Consider the following 22,852-nt stretch of genomic DNA (forward strand, 5'->3'; position numbering starts at 1 on the left):
GAAAAGCGCCGCGAGTGGTCAGGCCTGGACGCAAGGCCATGGCGCGGGCCTTCAGACTCCAGGAAGCTTCCCTCACGCAACGCTCAATAGCGGTCACTGCCACCAGCCCTGTCGTGGCTCACCAACACTTCTCTCCATAATCTCCATTACTGACACACAAAAGAAACGCGCGGATTCTTGTAATGGGCTGAGTAGTGTAGGCAGCATGGGATCTTGCTTGGCCTAAGGTTCCATTGCCCGACATAACCATGCCTAAAAAGGTTGAAGCAGGAGCAAGTTTGGCTGTATCAGAAATGGACGTACTCAATCATTTCTACTTTAGACTATTTTTTCAAAGACGGCCGTAATGTACGTTACAGCCTAAACTAAGAAAATAAAAGTAAATACCTAATTTTAAAAGTTATGTCTTTGGCGCAAGCCCGTAACGGAGTGATTGGTCCGAGCGTAGGTAGGTTACGGCCTTACTTCGCATCGACACTAGGAGGGTACAGGCGAGAATCCCAGTGACGCGACCGTCTTTTACCCACGGGAAAGATACAGGGAAGATTCATATTATAGCACCTGGAGAGGACCTACGGCCTTTAAGGGTGGCCTGGAACCAGGAAAAGTCACCTCCCTTGTGCAGGATTGAAGCCGGAGCTTTCAGAAATGGAGTCTAATTCTTTCCCCAATAAACTACCACGGCCACAAGTAACTAACAATAGAAAAAGAGAAAAATGTGTATAATTTTATGGACCTAAATTACTTTTGGTTTATATAGCTGGATTCAGAGAGTATCTCCTATATTTTAATAAAAACAAGTTGGCATGCACACTTATCACTGTTTTACTCTTCCTTTGTTTCTATTACGCTTACTATTGTAAAACCTAAATGAAAAATGATTCAAAAATGGTTCAAACGACTCTGAGCACTATGGGACTTAACTTCTGAGGTCATCAGCCGCTTGAACGTAGAACTACTTAAACCTAACTAATCTAAGGACATCACACACATCCATGCCCGAGGCAGGATTTGAACCTGCGACCGTAGCGCTCGCGCGGTTCCAGACTGTAGCGCCTAGAACCGCTCGACCACCCCGGCCGGCCCTAAATGAAAATTCAGGTCTTTTTTTTCTCTTTCTTAAAAAATCAGGTATTGAATATCAGACATTACGAAGCACGCTATCTGTTTCATCTATGTATGAATACGTATAGAAGCCAAAACCATCTATCTGCAGCAATAAAATTGTGACGTGTACAAACTGTACACAAAAAAATTAACGATAAGATACGTTCTGTATTGAACAGTGGGAAAAACTGCTACGTTTTCACGTCGAATCTATATTACTAGTAGAGACTACTTAGATCTGAATAGTAGGTCATTACATTTGTTGTAATATAGTCATTATTTGTACTTTTTCTTTTATATACTGGATGGTCCATTGATAGTGACCGGGCCAAATATCTCACGAAATAAGCATCAAACGAAAAAACTACAAAGAACGAAACTCATCTAGCTTGAAGCGGGAAACCAGATGGCGCTATGGTTGGCCCGCTAGATGGCGCTGCTATAGGTCAAACGGATATCAACTGCGTTTTTTTAAAATAGGAACCCCCATTTTTATTACATAATCGTGTAGTACGGAGAGAAATATGAATGTTTTAGTTGTACCACTTTTTTCACTTTGTGATAGATGGCGCTGTAATAGTCACAAACGTATAAGTACGTGGTATCGCGTAACATTCCGCCAGTGCGGACGATATTTGCTTCATGATACATTACTCATGATAAAATGAACCGTTTACCAATTGCGGAAAAAGTCGATATCGTGTTGATGTATGGCTATTGTGATGAAAATGTCCAACGCGCGTGTTCTATGTATGCTGCTCGGTATCCTGGACGACATCATCCAAGTGTCCGGACCGTTCGCCGTATAGTTACGTTATTTAAGGAAACAGGAAGTATTCAGCCACATGTGAAACGTCAACCACGACCTGCAACAAATGATGATGCCCAAGTAGTTGTTTTAGCTGCTGTCGCGGCTAATCCGCACATCAGTAGCAGAGAAACTGCGCGAGAATCGGGAGTCTCAAAAACGTCGGTGTTGAGAATAGTTCAAATGGCTCTGAGCACTATGGGACTTAACATCTATGGTCATCAGTCCTCTATAACTTAGAACTACTTAAACCTAACTAACCTAAGGACATCACACAACACCCAGTCATCACGAGGCAGAGAAAATCCCTGACCCCGCCGGGAAGGTGTTGAGAATGCTACATCAACATCGATTGCACCCGTACCATATTTCTATGCACCAGGAATTGCACGGGGACGACTTTGAACGTCGTGTACAGTTCTGCCACTGGCACAAGAGAAATTACGGGACGATGGCAGATTTCTTTGCACGCGTTCTATTTAGCGATGAGGCGTCATTCACCAACAGCGGTAACGTAAACCGGCATAATATGCACTATTGGGTAACGGAAAATCCACGATGGCTGCGACAAGTGGAACATTAGCGACCTTGGCGGGTTAATGTATGGTGCGGCATTATGGGAGGAAGGATAATTGGCCTCCATTTTATCGATGGTGATCTAAATGGTGCAATGTATGCTGTTTTCCTACGTAATGTTCTACCGATGTTCCTACAAGATGTTTCACTGCATGACAGAATGGCGATGTACTTCCAACATGATGGATGTCCGGCACATAGCTCGCGTGCGGTTGAAGCGGTATTGAATAGCATATTTCATGACAGGTGGATTGGTCGTCGAAGCACCATACTATGGCCCGCACGTTCACCGGATCTGACGTCCCCGGATTTCTTTCTGTGGGGAAAGTTGAAGGATATTTGCTATCGTGATCCACCGACAACACCTGACAGCATGCGTCAGCGCACTGTCAATGCATGTGCGAACATTAAGGAAGGCGAGCTACTCGCTGTTGAAAGGAATGTAGTTACACGTATTGCCAAATGCAATGAGGTTGACGGACATCATTTTGAGCATTTACTGCATTAATGTGGTATTTACAGGTAATCACGCTGTAACAGCATGCGTTCTTAGAAATGATAAGTTCACAAAGGTACATGTATCACATTGGAACAACCGAAATAAAATGTTCAAACGTACGTAAGTTCTGTATTTTAATTTAAAAGCCGGCCGGTGTGGCCGAGCGGTTCTAGGCGCTGCAGTCTGGAACCGCGCGACCGCTACGGTTGCACGTTCGAATCCTGCCTCGGGCATGGATGTGTTTGATGTCCTTAGGTTAGTTACGTTTAAGTAGTTCTAAGCTCTAGGGGACTGATGACCTCAGCAGTTAAGTCCCATAGTGCTCAGAGTCATTATTAATTTAAAAAACCTACCTATTACCAACTGTTCGTCTAAAATTGTGAGCCATATGTTTGTGACTATTACAGCGCCATCTATCACAAAGCGAAAAAAGTGGTCCATCTAGAACATTCATATTTCTTTACGTACTACACGAATATGTAATAAAAATGGGGGTTCCTAATTAAAAAAACGCAGTTGATATCCGTTTGACCTACGGCAGCGCCATCTAGCGGGCCAACCATAGTGCCATCTGGTTTTCCCCTTCAAGCTAGACAAGTTTCGTTTTTTTGTAGTTTTTTCGTTTGAAGCTTATTTCGTGAGATACTTAGCCCGGTCACGATGAATGGACCAATCTGTATGCTGCAGAAGGTCTGAAGATGGCTAATTCCAAAACCTGTACCAATAGTACAGTGCGCATGCGCTCAGTGACAAAAAATACCTGTAGTAGACTTTAAGATGCGTTTCCAATTTTACTGTCCTCTACATCCAGGGGACAGGAAACTCTAATGTGTGATTGTCGCTGGTGGAAATAACGATACTAGTCATTAGTTTGTTTCCGAAAATTATGAATTCTTAATGTGTATTCCATCTGTAATACCGAAGTTCATTTCGTACTCTTTCTCACCACAGTATGTTAACAGGATAACTGTGCTACGTGGGTGGCTGTAATTAGAGATTATAGAATTTTATTTGCAGTTTATGACCCTTCATACACGTGAAAGAGTACATTATTATGCCAGGTAACTGTTGTGGAAAGCTAACAGTGAAAGGGAACTTCACTAAGGTTATGACGATCTGAAATTGATTTGTAAGAGCTTCAGTCCCCGGTTCGGTTGTCGGCTACAGGTTACTTTAAGTCTAGATATTTTTCTGAGGTTAAGCATCAAGTTCAGATACTGGCAGAAATGCAACCGGTTCTTCCGTGTACTCGGACGTAATTACCCGTCGGTTATCACACGAACGTTCCGCACGCTCTCAGCAACATTCGGCGCTTCGGAGCAACTGTTTGACGAAAGCATTTTGTGGCGGAACGCGGTGGATCAATGAATCGACGCGGTGAACTTCAAGGGCGTGACGCTGGTCTCAGCATCTGTTCTCCTTTCGATCTAGTGATAGAAACGAAACAACAGAGTAATCCGTGGTCCAAAGTCAACATCAAAAGCTATAGTATGTAGCTTATCGCACTCCAGCATATCGAATCTAAAAAATCGTTCCCATGACGTTTCAAGACTTAGCCATATTTGACCGAATTAGACAGAGATTATCTTTTTCCGAAAGGAGCTTGACTGTGACTGCTGGCCTCTTGTTTTCTGGAATAGCTACGTTTCTTAAGTTTCTGTGAAACTCAGTATTTTAGACCCGACATAAATAACTGACTGCAAGTAATCTAAACTAAATCGGGTGATGTATAATCGAAGCGAAATTTGATTTCCGATTACGCCATGCACATGGAGTTTATATGTAATCTATTATACAATTCGTAACAGAATTTAGAACTCCTTTAAAGCAAGATTTATACGTTTAAATTTGCTTCAGTATCTCCATCTCACCTATCTTATCTTATGTTACTGGATTGTAGTAATGTGCTGCATTTGAGAAAAGGAACACTTATTCGAATTTAAGTATAGATGTCGGCTGACAAGGGCAGTATGAATTGAAGCAGAGATTCCTTTAACACTGATTTCTTCAACAGTGCCCTATTTAGTAAAGAGTTAGATTCGTAATACGTCAGACCAGCTTACTTTAGTAGAACAGAGGGCAGACGCACTGCATGACATACTGCATCTCTGATGCGACATCACTGATTCTGGGAAGAATGTAGGCTACCTCAGCTATTTTTATAAGTTTATACGTATCATGTATGCAGTTACCTGTATCGGATGTAAAACAAAAAGGACAGCTGCTGAAAACAAAACGTTGGTGACGCAGCAGTTTGGTGCTATCGTCTACAAATCAAGAGGCTAACAGTTTTCTTTTGAGATGGGAATCATGATACCTCTCACCGAAAATTATATAGCCACATAACGTGTATCGTAGGACATTATCATAGGTTCTTAAGCTATCGTACAGTTGAAGTTCAGTGTAACTGTTACCCTACGCGACCAAAGCTATAGAGTCGGTGAAAGAAGACACCTGAGGGTTGCAATGGGCTTGGATTGGCTGTTTCACGAGTCTACCTCAACCACTAACGTTACGTGACACTGTATATGTATCTACACACATCAAAAAAGTTTTGCATCACCTCGGTTCCGAGAGTTCTGGAACCGGTACAGAAAATTGGAATAGAGATCAACTTAAACATCATTTCCGCCCTTTTTATTATTCATGAAAACCACACATTGTATGTTGTACCACCATACAGATAGATCTTCAGAGGTGATGATTCAGATTGCTGTACATATCGGTACCTCTAATACCCAGTAGCACGTCCTCTTGCATTGATCCATGCCGGTATTCGTCGTGGCATATTGTCCACAAGTTCATCTAGGCATTGTTGGTCCAGATTGTCCCACTCCTCAACGGCGATTCGGCGTACATCCCTCAGAGTGGTTAGTGGGACACGTCGTCCATAAGCAGCCCTTTTCAATCTATCCCAGACATGTTCGATAGCGTTCATGTCTGGAGAACATGCTGGCCACTCTAGTAGAAGGATGTCGTTATCCTGAAGGAAGTCATTCACGAGATGTGCACGATGGGCCCGCGAACTGTCGTTCATGGAGGCGAGTGACTCACCAATATGCTGCCGATATGATTGCACTATCGGTCGGAGGATGGCATTCACGTATCGTATAGCCGTTACGGCGCCTTCCATGACCACCAGTGGCGTACGTCGGCCCCACATAATGCCACCCTAAAACAGCAGAGAACCTCCACCATGCTGCACTCGCTGGACAGTGTGTCTAAGGCGTTCAGCTTGACCGGGTTGACTCCAAACACGTCTCCAACGATTTTCTGGTTGAAGGCATATGCAACACTCATCGGTGAAGAAAACGTGATGCCAGTCCTGAGCGGTCCATTCGGCATGTTGTTGGGCCCATCTCGACCACGCTACATGGTATCGTGGTTGCAAATATGGATCTCGCCATGGACGTCGGGAGTGAAGTTGCGCATCATGCAGACTATTGCGCACAGTTTGAGTCGTAACACGACGTCCTGTGGCTGCACGAAAAGCATTATTCAACATGGTAGCGTTGCTGTCAGGGTTCCTCCGAGCCGTAATCTGTAGGTAGCGGTCATCCACTGGAATAATAGCCCTTGGGCGGCCTGAGCGAGGAATGTCATCGACAATTCCTGTCTTTTTGTACCTCCTCCATGTCCGAACAACATCGCTTTGGTTCACTCCGAGACACATCACTCGTTGTGAGCTCTTGCGATCGAACCGCGGTAATGGCCGTCTAGGCATGGTTGAACTGCAGACAACACGTGCCGTGTACCTCCTTCCTGGTGGAATGACTGGAACTGATCGGCTGTCGGACCCTCTCCGTCTAATAGGCGCTGCTCATGCATGGTTGTTTACATATTTGGGCGGGTTTTAGTGACATCTCTGCACAGTCAAAGGGGCTGTGTCTGTGATGCAATATCCACCGTCAACGTCTGTCTTCAGGCGTTCTGGGAACCGGGCTGAAGCAATACTTTTTTTGATGTGTGTATAACAACACGTCATTGTCGTGACACGTGTATAGATTGTTCTATATAGTTCTTAAAACTAAACAGTATTTATAACAAACTGGAAATTGTCAATATTTAATTCAGGTTTTATTCGAAAATTGTTTGTTTGTAACGTGAAACAGAGAGGTGTTGTAATAAAAATTTAAAAAATGCAGATTTATCATATAGCGCTAGAAAACTTAATTTCCCGAAAAAAGGTAAAATTTAAAGAAGAACGCAAAGGGAAAACATATAAAACATCAATTCAATACTTTTTCGAGCTTATATAAAACTTATTTCTGTTATTCATAAATATTTTTGCACTTATCAGTAATAACAGGAAACTCTTGCCCTTGGTCATGAAGAAGAACGTTCTATTGAGTACAAATTCACAATAATTCTACAGATTTTTTTGTGAGTGTGCATGTGTGCTGTACATGCATCAAAAGTAATTGCTTTCGTTATAGAAAAGCGACTTTTGCATATAAAATCCTTTTTATATTTCATAAGTATACAAAATAAAAATGGACTAACAATGAACGATGTGCGTTTCTAATTATTTGCAAAGTAAACAAAGAAACAACAGAAATCGAAGAGAAGTCATCAGCTCGCATTCTGTCTCTTACACATTCTTTTATCTTTGTTTGCCTGCCAATGCAACCATTACTACCGGGAGTCCTCCTGTGTCTTTCGTTACTCATGTACTGTACCAAAACCACCGAACTTGTTCTACTAAGCTAATGCACACGTACGAGGAACTGACATACGCAGTCCAGCACATTACGAAGACCACGGACTATGTCCGACGTCAACTTGCAATAACCAGCCACAGACGGCTGGTAACAGCACCAGCAGTAGACGGTATATAGAGGGTGTCGGTGGAACAACGACGGCATCCCAAACATACTACTCAGAAATCTGCCTCCGAAACTTCATCTTCATCTGGAGGACATTTTCAACCAGATTCTTGCTTCAGAACTCTATCCTTCCGTATGGAAACATGCGGAAGTGGTGGCCATCCCGAAATAGGACAAAAACCCCCGGTTACTGTCTAGCTACAGGCCCATAAGCCTTCTACCATCTCTCTCGAAGGTATTCGAGAGCCTTTATGCGAAGCTTCTTCTCCGACACGTAAACCAGAAAGTTCTTCTCGCGGATGAGTAGTTCGGGTTCCGTGGCTGCCACGCCACGTCCCACCAGTTGTTCCGTCTAATAGAGCATGCGATGAGGGCATTGGAGACGAGGGGATACCTTGACGCAGTGGTCCTAGATGTCTCCCGTGCCTTTGACTCTGTGTGCCGCGATGGCCTCGTGAGCAAGTTATTTGTGCACGGGGTACCGACGTCGCAGAGTCCTCATAAGGTCATACCTCTCTGGCAGGACGTTCCACGTCCGGGCAGACCAAGGTACGTCCACCGTCAGGCCCATCAGTGCTGGTGTGCCGCAGGGGTCCGTACTTGTCCTCCTGCTTTACTCTCTTCTCACGGCTGATGCACCGCAAGTGGACAGAGTTCGTCCTCAATGTTGACGATACTGCTCTGTTCACTCGCAGTTTGAATGTGCACCACATGGGACGCCGCCTCCAGCAAGGTTGTGAAGTACTTCGTGCTTGGGCCACAAGGTAGCGTCGTAACTTTAATGCAGGGAAGAGTCAGGCAGTTACCTTCACATAGCGGAAGATACCGCCTAATGTGGAACCCCTACACACCGCGGGAGGCCCCATCCCGTGGTCAAAAACTGCCACATATCTCGGTGAGCGATTGTACCAGCAGCTCACCTGTGTCCCACATATCTTACGGGTCAAGAACAGGGCTATAGGGAGACTTCGCGCCCTATTCCCCCCGCTAAATCCGGAGTCGACCTTGCCTCTCCACCACACTGTATCTAACACTGGTGCGTCCATTGTTGGAGTAAGCGGCCGTGGCGTGGGGCAATGCAGTCGGCTCCTGGGATACTCTGCCTCCAATTGCTCCAAATCAGGGCGCTTAGGCTCGCGCTGCGCTTCCCCCGGTTTTTCCCCTCTCATCTCCTCCATGAGGATACTGGCCTTCTGCCACTGCGTGACCGTTTTCGGGTAATGGCATGTCACTTTTACGAAAAAGCGGATCTCTCTCGCAACTGGCTCGTCCAGTGACTGGGCCAACAATCACACACCGGCCTATTATACGTTGGCCGCACCTGTTGCGAGAGTGACCCACTTTCCCAACACCCCCAGGCGATACCCCCATCACCAGAGAGGACCCCCATAACCGATAGGACACTCCCTCTCCCACACAAAGTTAGGTCCTGTAGGCATAGCACGCAAGTGCTTATCCTACCCCCACTCGTGCCTTAGGTCGTTAGGTCGGAAAGTTAGTCAGCCAGTCAGCCAGCCAGCCAGCAACGGAAACAGTCCAGACGTTGTCGTAATGTGGAAACGGATCGATTTATTTGACGGTCAAAGGGGCGTTATTATTGGCTTTCTAGCCAAGAGTGAAGAGTGGAATCATTCCCGAAATGGCTAAGTCTTTGAACTGTTCCCGTATCGCCACGGTTACAGTATGCCGAGCATGGCAAATCGGCGCCATCAAAGCTGGCGCCGCGATAACTGTGGTGCACCACGGGTCATAAATGATTGGGGTGAACGACGGCTGCAGAGAAGTATACGGATGAAACAACGTGCAACTATTGAGCAACTGACCGCCCAGATGAAATAAGGGGCTATCAGCAATTTCTCCTCAGTGATCGGTCACTGCGAATGGGCCGCCACAGCAGGTGCCTGTTTCATGCACCCGGGCTGACTGCTGTCCATCGGAGACGAAGGCTGGAATTTGCTCGCCAGTACTGCAACTGGATGCTACAGGTGGCCTTTTCAGATGAATCACGTTTTACTCTCCGTCGGAGAGATGGTCGTTGGAGTATATTGCCCTACCACAATCGTCGGAAGCGTCCAGACTGCAGGAGTGAGAGTTATGATCTGGGTAGTGTTTTCGTGGCATTCCCTGTATGATTTCGTCATTATGGAAGGCGCTATGCATAAAAAATATACGTCTATCGCTGGGCCCCATGTCCAACCCTAAACACAGTTAGTTTTTTCCTCGGCACTATGGCACCTAGAAGCAGAGTAATGCAACGTGTCACACAAAAAAATTTTGGAAAGTTGTGGTAAGGTACTATGGGACCAGACTGCTGAAGTCGTCGGTCCCTGGGCCTACACACTGCTTGACCGAACTTAAACTAGCTTATACTAAGGACAACACACCCATGCCCGAGGGAGGACTCGAACCTCCGACGGGGCGAGCTGCGCGAACCGTAACAAGGCGCCCTAGACTGCACGGCTACCTCGCGCGGCCAATGTGTCTCACAGCTCTCAGTGCACGATTCGAAGAGCACCAGGATCAGTTTACCGTACTTCCTTGGCCACCAAACTCACCGGATTTAAACGCAGTCGAGAAACTGTGGGACCATCGCGATCAGGCTGTTCGTGCTCAACCGAGAGATCTAGGGCAGCTGGCCACGGCATGGCTCCACATCCCTGTCGGTATCTTCCGGAAGCTCACTGACCCTCTGCCTCCACGACTAGCAGTGATCCACGACTCAGAACGTGGTTATTCAGTCTTTTGACGGGTGGTCACATTAATATGATTGGACTGTGTAGAATTTTCACTGGTTTACGAAACTTTTGGTATCTGTTGATCATTCTCCTATTAACAAACACTAAGAGCCCAACAGCAGAGGATATCAAATATTTTAAAACAGTACTTATGATAGCTATAATGCTTATTTAGAAGTGGAAAATGATTCAAGTGCCAAGTCTCACAACCGTCAAGAGAAGCGTAAAGCTATGTACCTATTCTTATTCTTAGGTTATTTCTGTCCAAAATACTGAGAAGGTATTCTGATACCACATAATTATACTGCCCACCTCATTAATACAAAAAATAATAAGACAAATTCGAAGGTAAATAGTTTATTGATAACGTTCTAAGTGCCAGACCAGGAAACTGACTGGTTCTAAGTGTCAGTAAGAAAGTTCTTGCTCCAAGTGCCATTAATACAGTGGCACTATGGTTTATTCAAGATAATACAAGTAAAAAATAAGGCAAAATTATTTAAACTTATATAACTTTAGTCGACAAAAGGTTTCTCATTTATTTTTCATTTTTTACTAGAGAATAATAAAATTAAATTCATGAAATAATCTCTTAGTATTGGCTTCTGTTTCCTACATGGTTCCATTCTTGGGATCAGATGTTGAAAAAGAAATAATTCAAAAGCCAAGATCGCTTAAAGAGCTTCCGACGCATTCTAGTAAATCATTTATATATACTGTAAACGGCAACGTCCTATCACACTTCCCAGTGGTATTCCGGATATTACCATTACATCTGTCGATTTAGTTCCGTTAGGAACGACGTGCTGAGTTCTATCTGCAAGGAAGTTTTGAATCCAATAGCAGGTCTGCTCCGATACTCCGTAAGCTCTTTAGAATCAAAGCAATCAGGTGTATGTACCGGAACGGCATTTGAACTCCTGAGGGAAGCACTTCTCAGCACAAAGACCATACACCTTCTAGTAATGAATGTCTGAAACACATGCTCCACACTGACACTTCGAACAATTGTAGGAACATACAGCAGAGAACCTAGAACCCAATGACACTGAATACTAGTTTTTTATGGGACTTAGAACATTTTCCATTTCTACCCTTCACTCGGCGACAATGTCCTTTTATTCAGCGGTTTAACTGAGTTAAACCAGTAGAAGACAGTGCTGTTTTGTACCTGAATGCTCATATAACGAAAACATTTTCAGAATAACACTTTTACATTCATTCAATACTGTTTCGTACCTGAATACTCATACAATGATAACTTTTTCAGAATAAAACTTTTAAATTTGTTCTGCCATAGTACATTTGTTATGTCACTATTATTAACTTCCCTATTCTATTAATCTTCCCTTAGTAATAAATTACTATCTATTTATCTATCGCTTGAGCCTTGTCCCGCAGTTACGCAGGGTCAGCCATCGTTAATCGGATTTGGCATGTTAATGTTTAAGGGGTTGCCGGATGCCCTTCCTGCCGCCACCCCGTACGCCCTGGGAAGGAATTAGTGCCGGCCGGAGTTGTAATTCACGCTTATTTTCTCTCATGCAACATGTCCTAAATAACCTATAAGAGCAGAAGGAATAGGGACGCTGGCCGTGGTGGCCGAGCGGTTATAGGCGCTACAGTCTGGAACCGCGCGACCGCTACGGTCGCAGGTTCGAATCCTGCCTCGGGCATGGATGTGTGCGGTTAGTTAGGTTTAAGTAGTTCTAAGTTCTAGGGGACTGCTGACCTCAGAATTTAAGTCCCATAGTGCTCAGAGCCATTTGAACCATTTGAACGGAATTAGTGTACCCCAACTGTCTGTGTCGAGTGTAATCCTTGGAATAGTGCGAAAGTGTTCAGATGTCTGCGAGCCGTGTAACTCAGGCGGAACATGGGGACCATCCCGGTATTCACCTAGCGGGATGTGGAAAACCGGCTAAAAACCACCTCCAGGCTGGCCGGCACATCGGCCCTCGTCGTTAATCCGCCGGGCGGAATCGAGTCGGGGGCGGCGCGCGTACCAGAGGCCAGGAAGCAGCGCATTAGCGCCATCGGCTACCCTAGCGGGTCCTTAGAAATAAATTACTGCCACTATGGAATTAAAAGTTTTTCATGATGGTACATCACATCTGTTTCTAGTGTTCAATTATCCAGAAGTTCGTTCTCTTGGTGAATGACAAACACAGGACTTTTCAATATTTCATACGTGCGATTGACGACCCTTAATTCCTGTACATCCGAGCTTCAGATTAACACGATGTACGGTTCCTCAGCAGCTAATGTGCCTTAGACACTGCCCAGTTCCGTTAATGTGACTACCTAAGCCTGAATAACAACTTTTGCAGCACAGCCCACTGCGAGACCTGCAGGAAGAGGTTCAGTAAGTTTCTGAAAGGTACCGACAGGGATACTGAGAAATCCTGACTGCAGTGCTGTGGCCAGCTTCGCTAGGTTTCTCGGCTGAGAATCCATGGCATGAACAGCCCGATCGAGGTGGTCCCACAGATTCTAAATTGGGTTTGCATCCGGGCAGTTTGCTGACCAGGGGACTACGGTTAACTCATCCTGGTGCTCTGTGAGCTGTGTAACATGTTGTATTGTCCTGCTGGTACATGCTGTCGTGCCGAGAAAAAACAATTTGCACATAAGGTTGGACATGAACCCCAACGATATATGCATACTTGTGTCAAACCATGATGCCTTCCAGAATGACAAGATCACTCAGGAAATTCCACGAAAGCATTATCTAGACCATGAGGCTACATTCTGTGGCCTGTGTCCTCCCGATGATTGTTGCTCGGTGTTTTCTTTCAGTCAGATGGAGCATAAAACGTCATTCATTCGAAAATGCCACCTTTCGCGATTTAGCGGACGTCCAGCTGCGGCACTTGGGTGCAAATTCTAGCCTTTTGTGGCCAATGAACAGCAGTCAGCATGGTACATGCCCATACGCAGCAACATTCGCTGAACGGTCGCTGAGGAAACACTGTTGACAGCCTCTTGGCTCGTTTGGGTACATGCCCATACGCAGCAACATTCGCTGAACGGTCGCTGAGGAAACACTGTTGACAGCCCCTTGGCTCGTCTGGGTGGTCAGCTGCACATTTATTCGCCTGTACTCATCTCTGCAGCAGTCGTCAACCCCTGTCATCTATGACCCGTGGTGCACCACCGTTGCCTCGGCGCCGTTTTTGGACAGCGCCATTTTGCCATGCATGGTATACTTCACCCACGGAGGCAAGCGAACAGCTTACAAATTTAGCCGTTACGGAAATGCTTCCACCCTTGGCCCCAAATTCAATGCTCATGCCCTTGTGGCCATCAGATAAATCGCTCATGTTTCCGCATTACGACAACGTCTGGACTGTTTCAGCGTCCCCCCGACACCCTTTATATACCGTCTACTGGTGGTGCTGCCACCTGCCGTCTGTGAGTGTTTATTGCACGTTGACGTCGAACATAGAGGGTGGTTACATTTATTTTACTGCACTGTGTACCTAATCATTTCACTCTCCTCATATTCATCAGTTACACGTAATCAGTGTTAGTGAGTAAACGCATTACTGTGATTCCAATAGCATCTCACCACGTAAGAAGAAAGGAGAAATTTTCTTGTAATTCTTGTGTTGCAATAACATATGTTAGATTAAATTATTATCCTTAAAAGTAATTTAATACATTGCCTGACAAATAGTGAAGCACCCAGAAGATATGGCCAGATATCGACGTAACTATTGGTGGGTATTTAAATCATTAGAGTTGTAAGTCTCTGCGACTGATAGAACTTCCACCAGAGTCTATTAGTTATGCTCGAGTTTTGGGCTGTTACGAAGCCTGGTAGCGTATATAAGAGGCATGAACATGCTCAGATGTTGAGTGATCACTGTGAAGGACACGGAAATGCAACGTAATCGTGGGAGACAGCGTTATCAATATCTAAATAGCTCTGAGCACTATGGGACTTAACATCTACGGTCATCAGTCCCCTAGAACTTAGAACTACTTAAACCTAACTAACCTAAGGACATCACACACAACACCCAGCCATCACGAGGCAGAGAAAATCCCTGACCCCGCCGGGAATCGAACCCGGGAACCCGGGCGTGGGAAGCGAGAACGCAACCGCACGACCACGAGATGCGGGCTATCAACATCTAAAAGGGGTCTCATTGTGGGTCCCCATTTGGCCAGCTGGTCGAATCGTGCAGTATCCAGAATTGTGGAGCATTGCCGGCCGCAGTGGCCAAGCGGTTCTAGGCGCTGCAGTCTGGAACCGCGCGACCACTAAGGTCGCAGGTTCGAATCCTGCCTCGGGCATGGATGTGTGTGATGTCCTTAGGTTAGTTAGGTTTAAGTAGTTCTAAGTTCTAGGGGACTGATGACCTCAGTAGTTATGTCCCATAGTGTTCAGAGCCATTTGAACCATTTTTTGTGGAGCATTCTAATTGGACAGTGGCCTGGTATTGAACAGTATGGGAAGGTGACACCATTAAAAGCATACTTGTGTCAAGGTTCCGGTCAACAACGTCTGACCACCACAAGGGAAGAAAGCCGTACTGTACATCCATCAAGCAAACTGTAACTTCTTCACGTCCGCAGTTGCTATCCCAGAACTGATAATGGACTGTCTACATCATTCTGTGTCAACACGCACCATTGATCAGCGACTAGCAGCAGCCGGACTAGGGAATTACTGTCCCATGCGTAGGCTGCCGTTAAGGCCATTAAAAGCAACGGCTGCGACTGGAGTGGTTCAGTGACTGGGAAGTATGGAGTGCTGATCAATAGCGTCACATTGCGTTCACGGATGAAACGCGGTTCTTCACTACACTTGATTACCATCGTGGTGAGGATGGCAGCGGCCTCCTTGTGAAGGTCCCATTCTTCCAATGTTGTGGAGAGGCACAACGGTGCTATTCCATCGTGTGGGCCGCAATCAGGTACGACTTAATGTCACGGCTGGTAGTGCTTGTGGGAACTTTGAAGACACAACGGTACGTCACGCACATTCTGCGTCCTCATATATTACCCCTTATGTGGCAGTATCATGCCGATATTTTTCAACAGAACACTGCACGTCCATATAAGGCACGTGTCTCGAACAATCAGCGTGGTGTTGAGGTACTCTCATGGCCGCGATAAAACATGTGTGGTACTAACTCCAACGTCAGCTCCGTCCCACTTCATTATCCAGGATATCAAGGACCAATTACGGTACAACATTTGCGGAACAGCTTGCTTGAGGAAAGGATACTACCGCCTTTTCACAGTTCTCCCAATCAAATCAGAGCATGCCTCCAGGCCATCATGCCTCCAGGCAACAACATACAGATAAGTGGGCTCATACTGCGCAGTTCTCTGTAAATTTGACCCAGTGTTGTAATCAGTGAAATAACATCATATATCCTCTCAGCCCGTGCTGTTTCATTTCTTTGCCTCCTGCTGGGTGCTTCACATTTTTGCGAGACAGTGCATTTCTTAGTCGATATAACCTGGCCACGCTTTTTAACAAAGTAAAGCTATATCAGTTTCAGTGAAAGCTGTAGGTGTAGTACACACAGGGTTTTATGGGTATAAGAGCAGATATTTTTATTGCTGACTGACGGTAGCGTACTGAACAACATTAGATCATTATTTACTTAATTTTCAGACTAACAATTAGAAATAGTATATTTTCAGCTTGGTCGGTGTCTCCAAGTTTGGGAAGAGCAACCCATTATGCTTATTTTCCCCTGAGCAGCATGTCAGCTGTTAAAGTGTGCACGCATAGGCGCAAAACAGTTAGTCTAGACTAACAAGTGTAGTCCACTTGGTGCAGTAACGACCAAGGAGAAAACGTTAGGTAGTAAATTACACTACTGGCCATTAAAATTGCTACACCACGAAGATGACGTGCTACAGACGCGAAATTTAACCGACAGGAAGAAGATTCTGTGATATGCAAATGATTGGCTTTTCAGGCTGGTGCCGGTGGCGACACCTACAACGTGCTGACATGAGAAAAGTTTCCAACAGATTTCTCATACACAAACAGCAGTTGACCGGAGTTGCCTGGTGAAACGTTGTTGTTATGCCTCGTGTAAGGAGGAGAAATGCGTACCATAACGTTTCCGACTTTGATAAAGGTCGGATTGTAGCCTATCGCTATTGCGGTCTGTCGTATCGCGACATTCCTGCACGCGTTGGTCAAGATCCAATGACTGTTAGCAGAATATGGAATCGGTGGGTTCAGGAGGGTAATACGGAAAGCCGTGCTGGATCCCAACGGCCTCGTATCACTAGCAGTCGAGATGACAGGCATCTTATCCGAATGGCTGTAACGGATCGTGCAGCCACGTCTCGATCCCAGAGTCAACAGATGGGGACATTTGCAAGACAACAACCATCTGCACGAACAGTTTGACGACGTTTGCAGCAGCATGGACAATCAGCTCGGAGACCATGGCTGCGGTTACCCTTGACGCTGCATCACAGGCAGGAGCGCCTTCGATGATGTACTCAACGACGAACCTGGGTGCACGAATGGCAAAACGTCATTTTTTCGGATGAATCCAGGTTCTGTTTACAGCATTATGATGGTCACATCCGTGTTTGGCGGCATCGCGGTGAACGCACACTGGAAGCGTGTATTCGTCATCATCATACTGGAGTATCACCCGGCGTGATGGTATGGGTTTCCATTGGTTACACGTCTCGGTCACTTCTTGTTCGCATTGACGGCAATTAGAACAGTGGACGTTACATTTCAGATGTGTTACGACCCGTGGCTCTACTATTCATTCGATTTCTGCGAAACCCTACATTTCAGCAGGATAATGCACGAACGCATGTTGCAGGTCCTGTACGGGCCTTTCTGGATACAGAAAATGTTCGACTGCTGCCCAGGCCAGCACATCCTCCAGATCCCTCACCAATTGAAAACGTCTGGTCAATGGTGGCCGAGCAACTGGCTCGTCACAATACGCCAGTCACTACTCTTGATGAACTGTGGTATCGTGTTGAAGCTGCATGGGCAGCTGTACCTGTCCACTCCATCCAAGCTCTTTTTGACTCAATGCCCAGGCGTATCAAGGCCGTTATTACGGCCATAGGTGGTTGTTCTGGGTACTGATTTCTCAGGATCTATGCACAAAAATTGCGTGAAAATGTAGTCACATGTCAGTTCTAGTATAATATATTTGTCCAATGAATACCCGTTTATCATCTGCATTTTTTCTTGGTGTAGCAATTTTAATGGCCAGTAGTGTATATAACTTGGTAGCACGAAGACTGTTAGATGCAGAGAAAAGAAACACTGAAGAGGATACACATTAAGGTAGCAATGATCACAATATCTACACTTATACCCCTAACACCCCCTATATTACGAAAATGGCTATAAGAAAAATAAATTTGGAAAATACCTGGAATTAAATTGGACATGCGAGTAGCTACATCGGTGAAAACGCCATCTGGAACAAAATGAAAGGCACGTGAAACATAATTGATTTAACAGAAACTTCAGAATAAAGATTTTATATAACATTAGCAGTGCACTTCATATAGGCTCCAAGCTTAATATAAAAATGCAGTCAGGGAACACAGAAAGAAACTAGTCTAATCTACGTAAAATTGAAAAATATTAGACTCAGATGAGCACACAAAATAAAACTAAAATTTATGACCATGTTTCAATCGGAAATTCACTAAATACACATTTCATTTGAGAACCACATTAGCGGAAAACTTCTACTATCTATCGCGACCAGTCATAGACACAAACTAACGTAAAACTAAGTAATAAAATAATGCGCTGATTGTGGAACAGAGTGCCAAAATATGTTTAGGTGAAAAGGAGAACGCGTGATTTGTCCAAGGCTGACAAAGTCAGTCATTGCATAGATGACATCGTTTGATCCACTGACTTTCAGCAGGAATATAACATTTACTAACCCACGAGACCTTTATTGCTTTCACAGATCACAGGAAGGTCATATGATTGCCATAAACGGCAGACATATTCTGCATCTGCGTCTGTACTCTGCAAGCCGCCTTACGGTGTGTGGCGGAGGGTACTTAGTGTACCACTGGCACTTATCCCTTTTCCTTATCCAGTCTCACATAGTTCGCGCAAAGAACAATTGCTGATACGCCTCTGCGTCAGCTCGAATCTCTCGAATTTTATCTTCATGGTCGTTGCGCGAGATATACGTAGGAGGAAGCAATATGTTGATTGAATCTTCTAGGAACGTAGTGTCTCGGAATTTTAACAGCAGACCATACCGTGATGAGGAACACCTCTCTTGCAGCGTCTGCTGCTAGAGTTGGCAGAGCATCTCCTTGACGCTTTCGCCCTTACTAACTGTACATGTAACGAAACGTGCCGCTCTTCTTTACATCTTCCCCGTTTCCTCTGTCAATCTCATCTGGTACAGATCCCAGGCTGACAAGGAATATTCAGTTATTGGTAGAAATACCGTTTTGTAAGCTACTTCTTTTGTTGGTGGACTACATCTCTTGGGGGTTCTTCCAGAGACTCTCAGCTGGCATTTGACTTGCCCGCGATTAATTTTACGTAGTCGTTCCAGTTCAAATCACTCCGTCCCCTTAGTCCTAGATATAGAAGCAGTAACTGCTTCGAGTGATTGTTCTCCAATTGTGTAATTATACAATAAAGATTCTTTCCGTCTATGTATTCTCAATAATTTAAATGTATTTATTTTGAAGGTCAGTTGCCTCTCCCTGCAGCAAGCGTCGATCCTCTACAGGTCTTCCTGCATTTCGCTAAAATTTCCTGTCGTTGCGACTTCTCTGCATACAACAGAATTATCCGCGAAAAGTCTCACGGAATTTCCGACTTCATCTGTATATTATATATACTGTGAAAAGTAGTGGTCCTGTATCACTCCCTTGTTTCACGCCCGACTTACCCTTACGTCTAAAGACTTCTGTCCGTTCAGAATGACATGCTATGATCTGTTTGGTAAAAACTCTTCAGTCCAATCACCCAGATGGTATGAAAATTCGTACACTCGTATTTTGTTCATTAGGCTGTGGTGCGAAACTGTACGGGACGCCTTCAGGAAGACAAGGGACTCAGCATATGCCTGAGCGCCGGTGTCTATTGCTTTCTGGATCTCGTGGACGGAGAGAGCTAACTGGGTTTCACTAGCTGTTTTCGGAAACCATTTCGTTTGCTACATAGGATATTTTCGGTCTCCAGTAATGTTATAATCGCGAGCATAAAACGTGCTCCGAACCTCTGTAACAGACTGGCGTCAGAGAGATACAGGCCTATAGTTTTGTGCGTCTCTTCGACGACAAGTATTGGAAACTGGAATGACCTGTCCTTTTTTTCCAATCATTAGGTACGCTTCAATCCTCTAGGGCCTACAGCACACTGCAGCTAGAAGAGCGGCAAGTTCTTTCGTATATTCATGTCCAGTGGCCTTTCCTCTGTTGAGCGACTTCAGTTGCTCTCTTTGTCTGTGAATCAAACAAGTCATGTGACGCCTAATCAGCGATAAAAATAACGCACCAGCTGTACACAGGAACAAAGACTGAATTTTTCGGTTGATACTATGATGGTAACATCGGCGTTGGAGCCCAGACGACAACGTATCAGTTCGCTCCAATTTCGCGTCTACCGTCCGTCCCTGACAAACAGTAATATGGTTTAAAAAGTCAAGAGCTGTAACGCTGTCATCTCTCGTGTTTCATAAAGGAAGGAAATATCGTTGCAATACATTGGGTAAGCCTCGAGTTCTCGTTTTCTACCTCTTTTTATTTCACACGAAGTGATATCACAATAAGATGACTTTCATACAACTTTTATCATCCAATAGACCATACAGTGTACTGAAACTATTCTGTCGTCTCTGAGGCCTCCAAAAATAGGCCCTTTTTTAATTTATCAGAGATGTAGAACGTTAGTGACATCTGCAACGTAGGTCAAACTTCAAATACTGTAATGCTGATATTTATAGTTCCAAAGTGAACAGTTTCTGTTTCAGAAGCATTTCTTCCTCTAAATTGTGTGTCTTGTCTGAAAATTTTCAGCATGTTTCAGTTTCGGAAGAAGGGTGACAAATTATATCTTTGAGTCGTGACGTATAGTACATCTACTCTGATTGTATGGGCTGTTGTTAGTTGCCTGCGACAATCAAAATCCCGGTTTAAGTTTTGGAGTAACAAACAACTAATTAGTCAAAAAATTCAAAGGTTTATTTCAGCTTAAATGGTAAATCACTCTTAGTAGTAAACTTTCAAATCGTGATGGATTATTAAAATTTCGAACAAAGGTGGATTCTCAGCTAACTTGCTCAGCAGTGTATTTCAAAGACAATGTGTGAATAGATGTTCCGTAAGGATAAGAAGCAACGGAAAAAAGTGACAAGAAGTTGATGTCAGTGAAAATTTCATTGCTTGACAATGAGTCTCATTTGGAATTTACGTATTTCGAGTAAAATGCTAAAAATTTTACGAAAAGCTTTGAGATGGTCTCCTTCGTTTGTTTGTACTCTGGCATTATGAACAGCTTATAATTTATAAATGTCGTCTTGAGAATCTGTGTCGTGAGTCTCCTATTCGCTTCCCTCGGTCAGCACTCAACCTGAAACTGTTTTAGCTTCTGTCTTATTATGACAATGTGGTACTCTCTTGCCGGTCTTTCTCACAACGCAACTGCAGCATGTTTTCATCTGTCGAGTAACTAATCGGTCAAAGCGTAATATGTTGCCAATTCTATCTTCCACAGGAACAACTCTTAAGGATTTTTTGTGGGAAAGACTTGCACACTGCAGTTTCTGCATCGAATTTTCATATCTCGTCGCCAAGGAAGTGATTGAATACGGAACATAAGCTCTAAATAGAGGAGACGGGAAGGAAACAGGCCCTCTGTTTTCAAAGAAACTAAATCTGGATGAGTGATTGTAGTCTTATGCCGTGTCATGCCAGAATAAAATCTTCTAGACTTTCAATTTGGGTGGCTGGAGGAGAATTTGTACATCGCTAGGCCAGATTGCTAGTCTATTGCCTTAATCACCATCACTTTAGTTGTTGCGAATTACTGATCTGGAAAGCTGTCTAGATATTTAGGGGGTCATCGGCAAATACTTTATATTTCATATGGTAGACTTACAGTGTCATTACAGAAAGATATTAGAATCGCAGTTACACAGAAAACAGAGATATTACTTTTCAACATAACGCAGAGGTTGGTTAAAAATTTCGAACCTCGTTTTTACTAAATAATATATTTTGGTAATTCAGATAAAACATTTCCTTGAGTGAAGTGAACGGGTTGACAGTCGGCGCATCCACTTGGAGATTTCTCTCTCTCCGTCTGTCTCTATTTCTCTCTACCTCTCACAGAAAATGGATAACTGTTGTGGAGCCATCATTCACGTGAACCGCTAACAGACAGTTACAGAAATTCAGATTAAATTTTATTGCTCCGGTTGTTACCTAATCTCCCTGTGATGAAACACAATAGAGAATTTTCGAAACGAAATGCTGGAAATGAGTTGTAAAATAATTAGCTTTCCACAGATAGCGCTCAGAACTGAGTTTCTTTCCGACCGGTGGCAGCAGAGTTAAAAATATCTTGGTGTTCATCATTTATGAAGTAAAGACTTCACGCAAAGCGTTAATCACGGGGAACGAGACGCACCTGTGTACTTCAAAGAGCTGCCCTCTCCTTAACAGCACGCAAACTGCTTGGTATAAGAGATCAATCTAGGCCTGTATATGAACAAGAGGTGAGTGTTGATTCAGATTCAGAAGTTGACACATTACAACGATTCGAGCAAATTTTGGAAATACAGCCGGCTGACATACTCGACAACTAACAATATTTCGACAGGTACCTGCCGTCTACGGCCTCTTCTTACAGAGTTTTTGCGTTTCGTTTGGGTTCTTCCCCCGGCTAGGTTTATATCTATATTGCACTGAGACAGTGCACAGCAGTGCAAATATCGACGGTATGTGACTTGTCTTGTTTGGAAATCTATTTTCCTCTTGGTCCTGAAGCTTGCATTCAGCACCGTTCGGTTCAGCGTTGTTAGTTGTACATTAACAGTGGACGAAGAATCGGTCGATATGCTTCTCGTAAAGGCGTTCACTGAATGCCGTGGAAAAGCGGCACTTCGACGCCTTGCTCAGCTGTTTCCTCATCGACGGCAACCACATCACAGTAGTTATGCATCGGTACATAGGCGCCCACGAACAACTGTTTTTGTGATTGCATAATACATGCTTTTTCATTGTTGTGAAAATGTATTCACAGAAGCAAAGATAAATCTGATAACAAAGAAGAAAAATCGTAATTATATTGTTA

General features: G+C 44.4%; 1 protein-coding gene across 7 annotated transcripts in view; it reads right to left on the reverse strand.

The window, feature by feature from the left end:
• LOC126249755 (serine/threonine-protein kinase NIM1) overlaps window positions 1–22,852 on the reverse strand; it is a 518,432-nt gene that overhangs the window by 330,412 nt on the left and 165,168 nt on the right. For 5 of the 7 annotated variants that reach the window (XM_049951438.1, XM_049951437.1, XM_049951443.1 and 2 more), the window contains exon 2: window positions 17,940–17,987. In XM_049951438.1, coding sequence (XP_049807395.1) covers window positions 17,940–17,958 — 19 coding nt within the window. In that variant the 5' untranslated portion in view covers window positions 17,959–17,987. Of the gene's footprint in view, window positions 1–17,939; window positions 17,988–22,852 lie in introns of those variants that run through there. The other 2 variants (XM_049951442.1, XM_049951439.1) reach the window with 1 other exon arrangement.

The sequence above is a fragment of the Schistocerca nitens genome, chromosome 3 (genome assembly GCF_023898315.1).
Source record: "Schistocerca nitens isolate TAMUIC-IGC-003100 chromosome 3, iqSchNite1.1, whole genome shotgun sequence".
NCBI lineage: Eukaryota > Metazoa > Arthropoda > Insecta > Orthoptera > Acrididae > Schistocerca > Schistocerca nitens.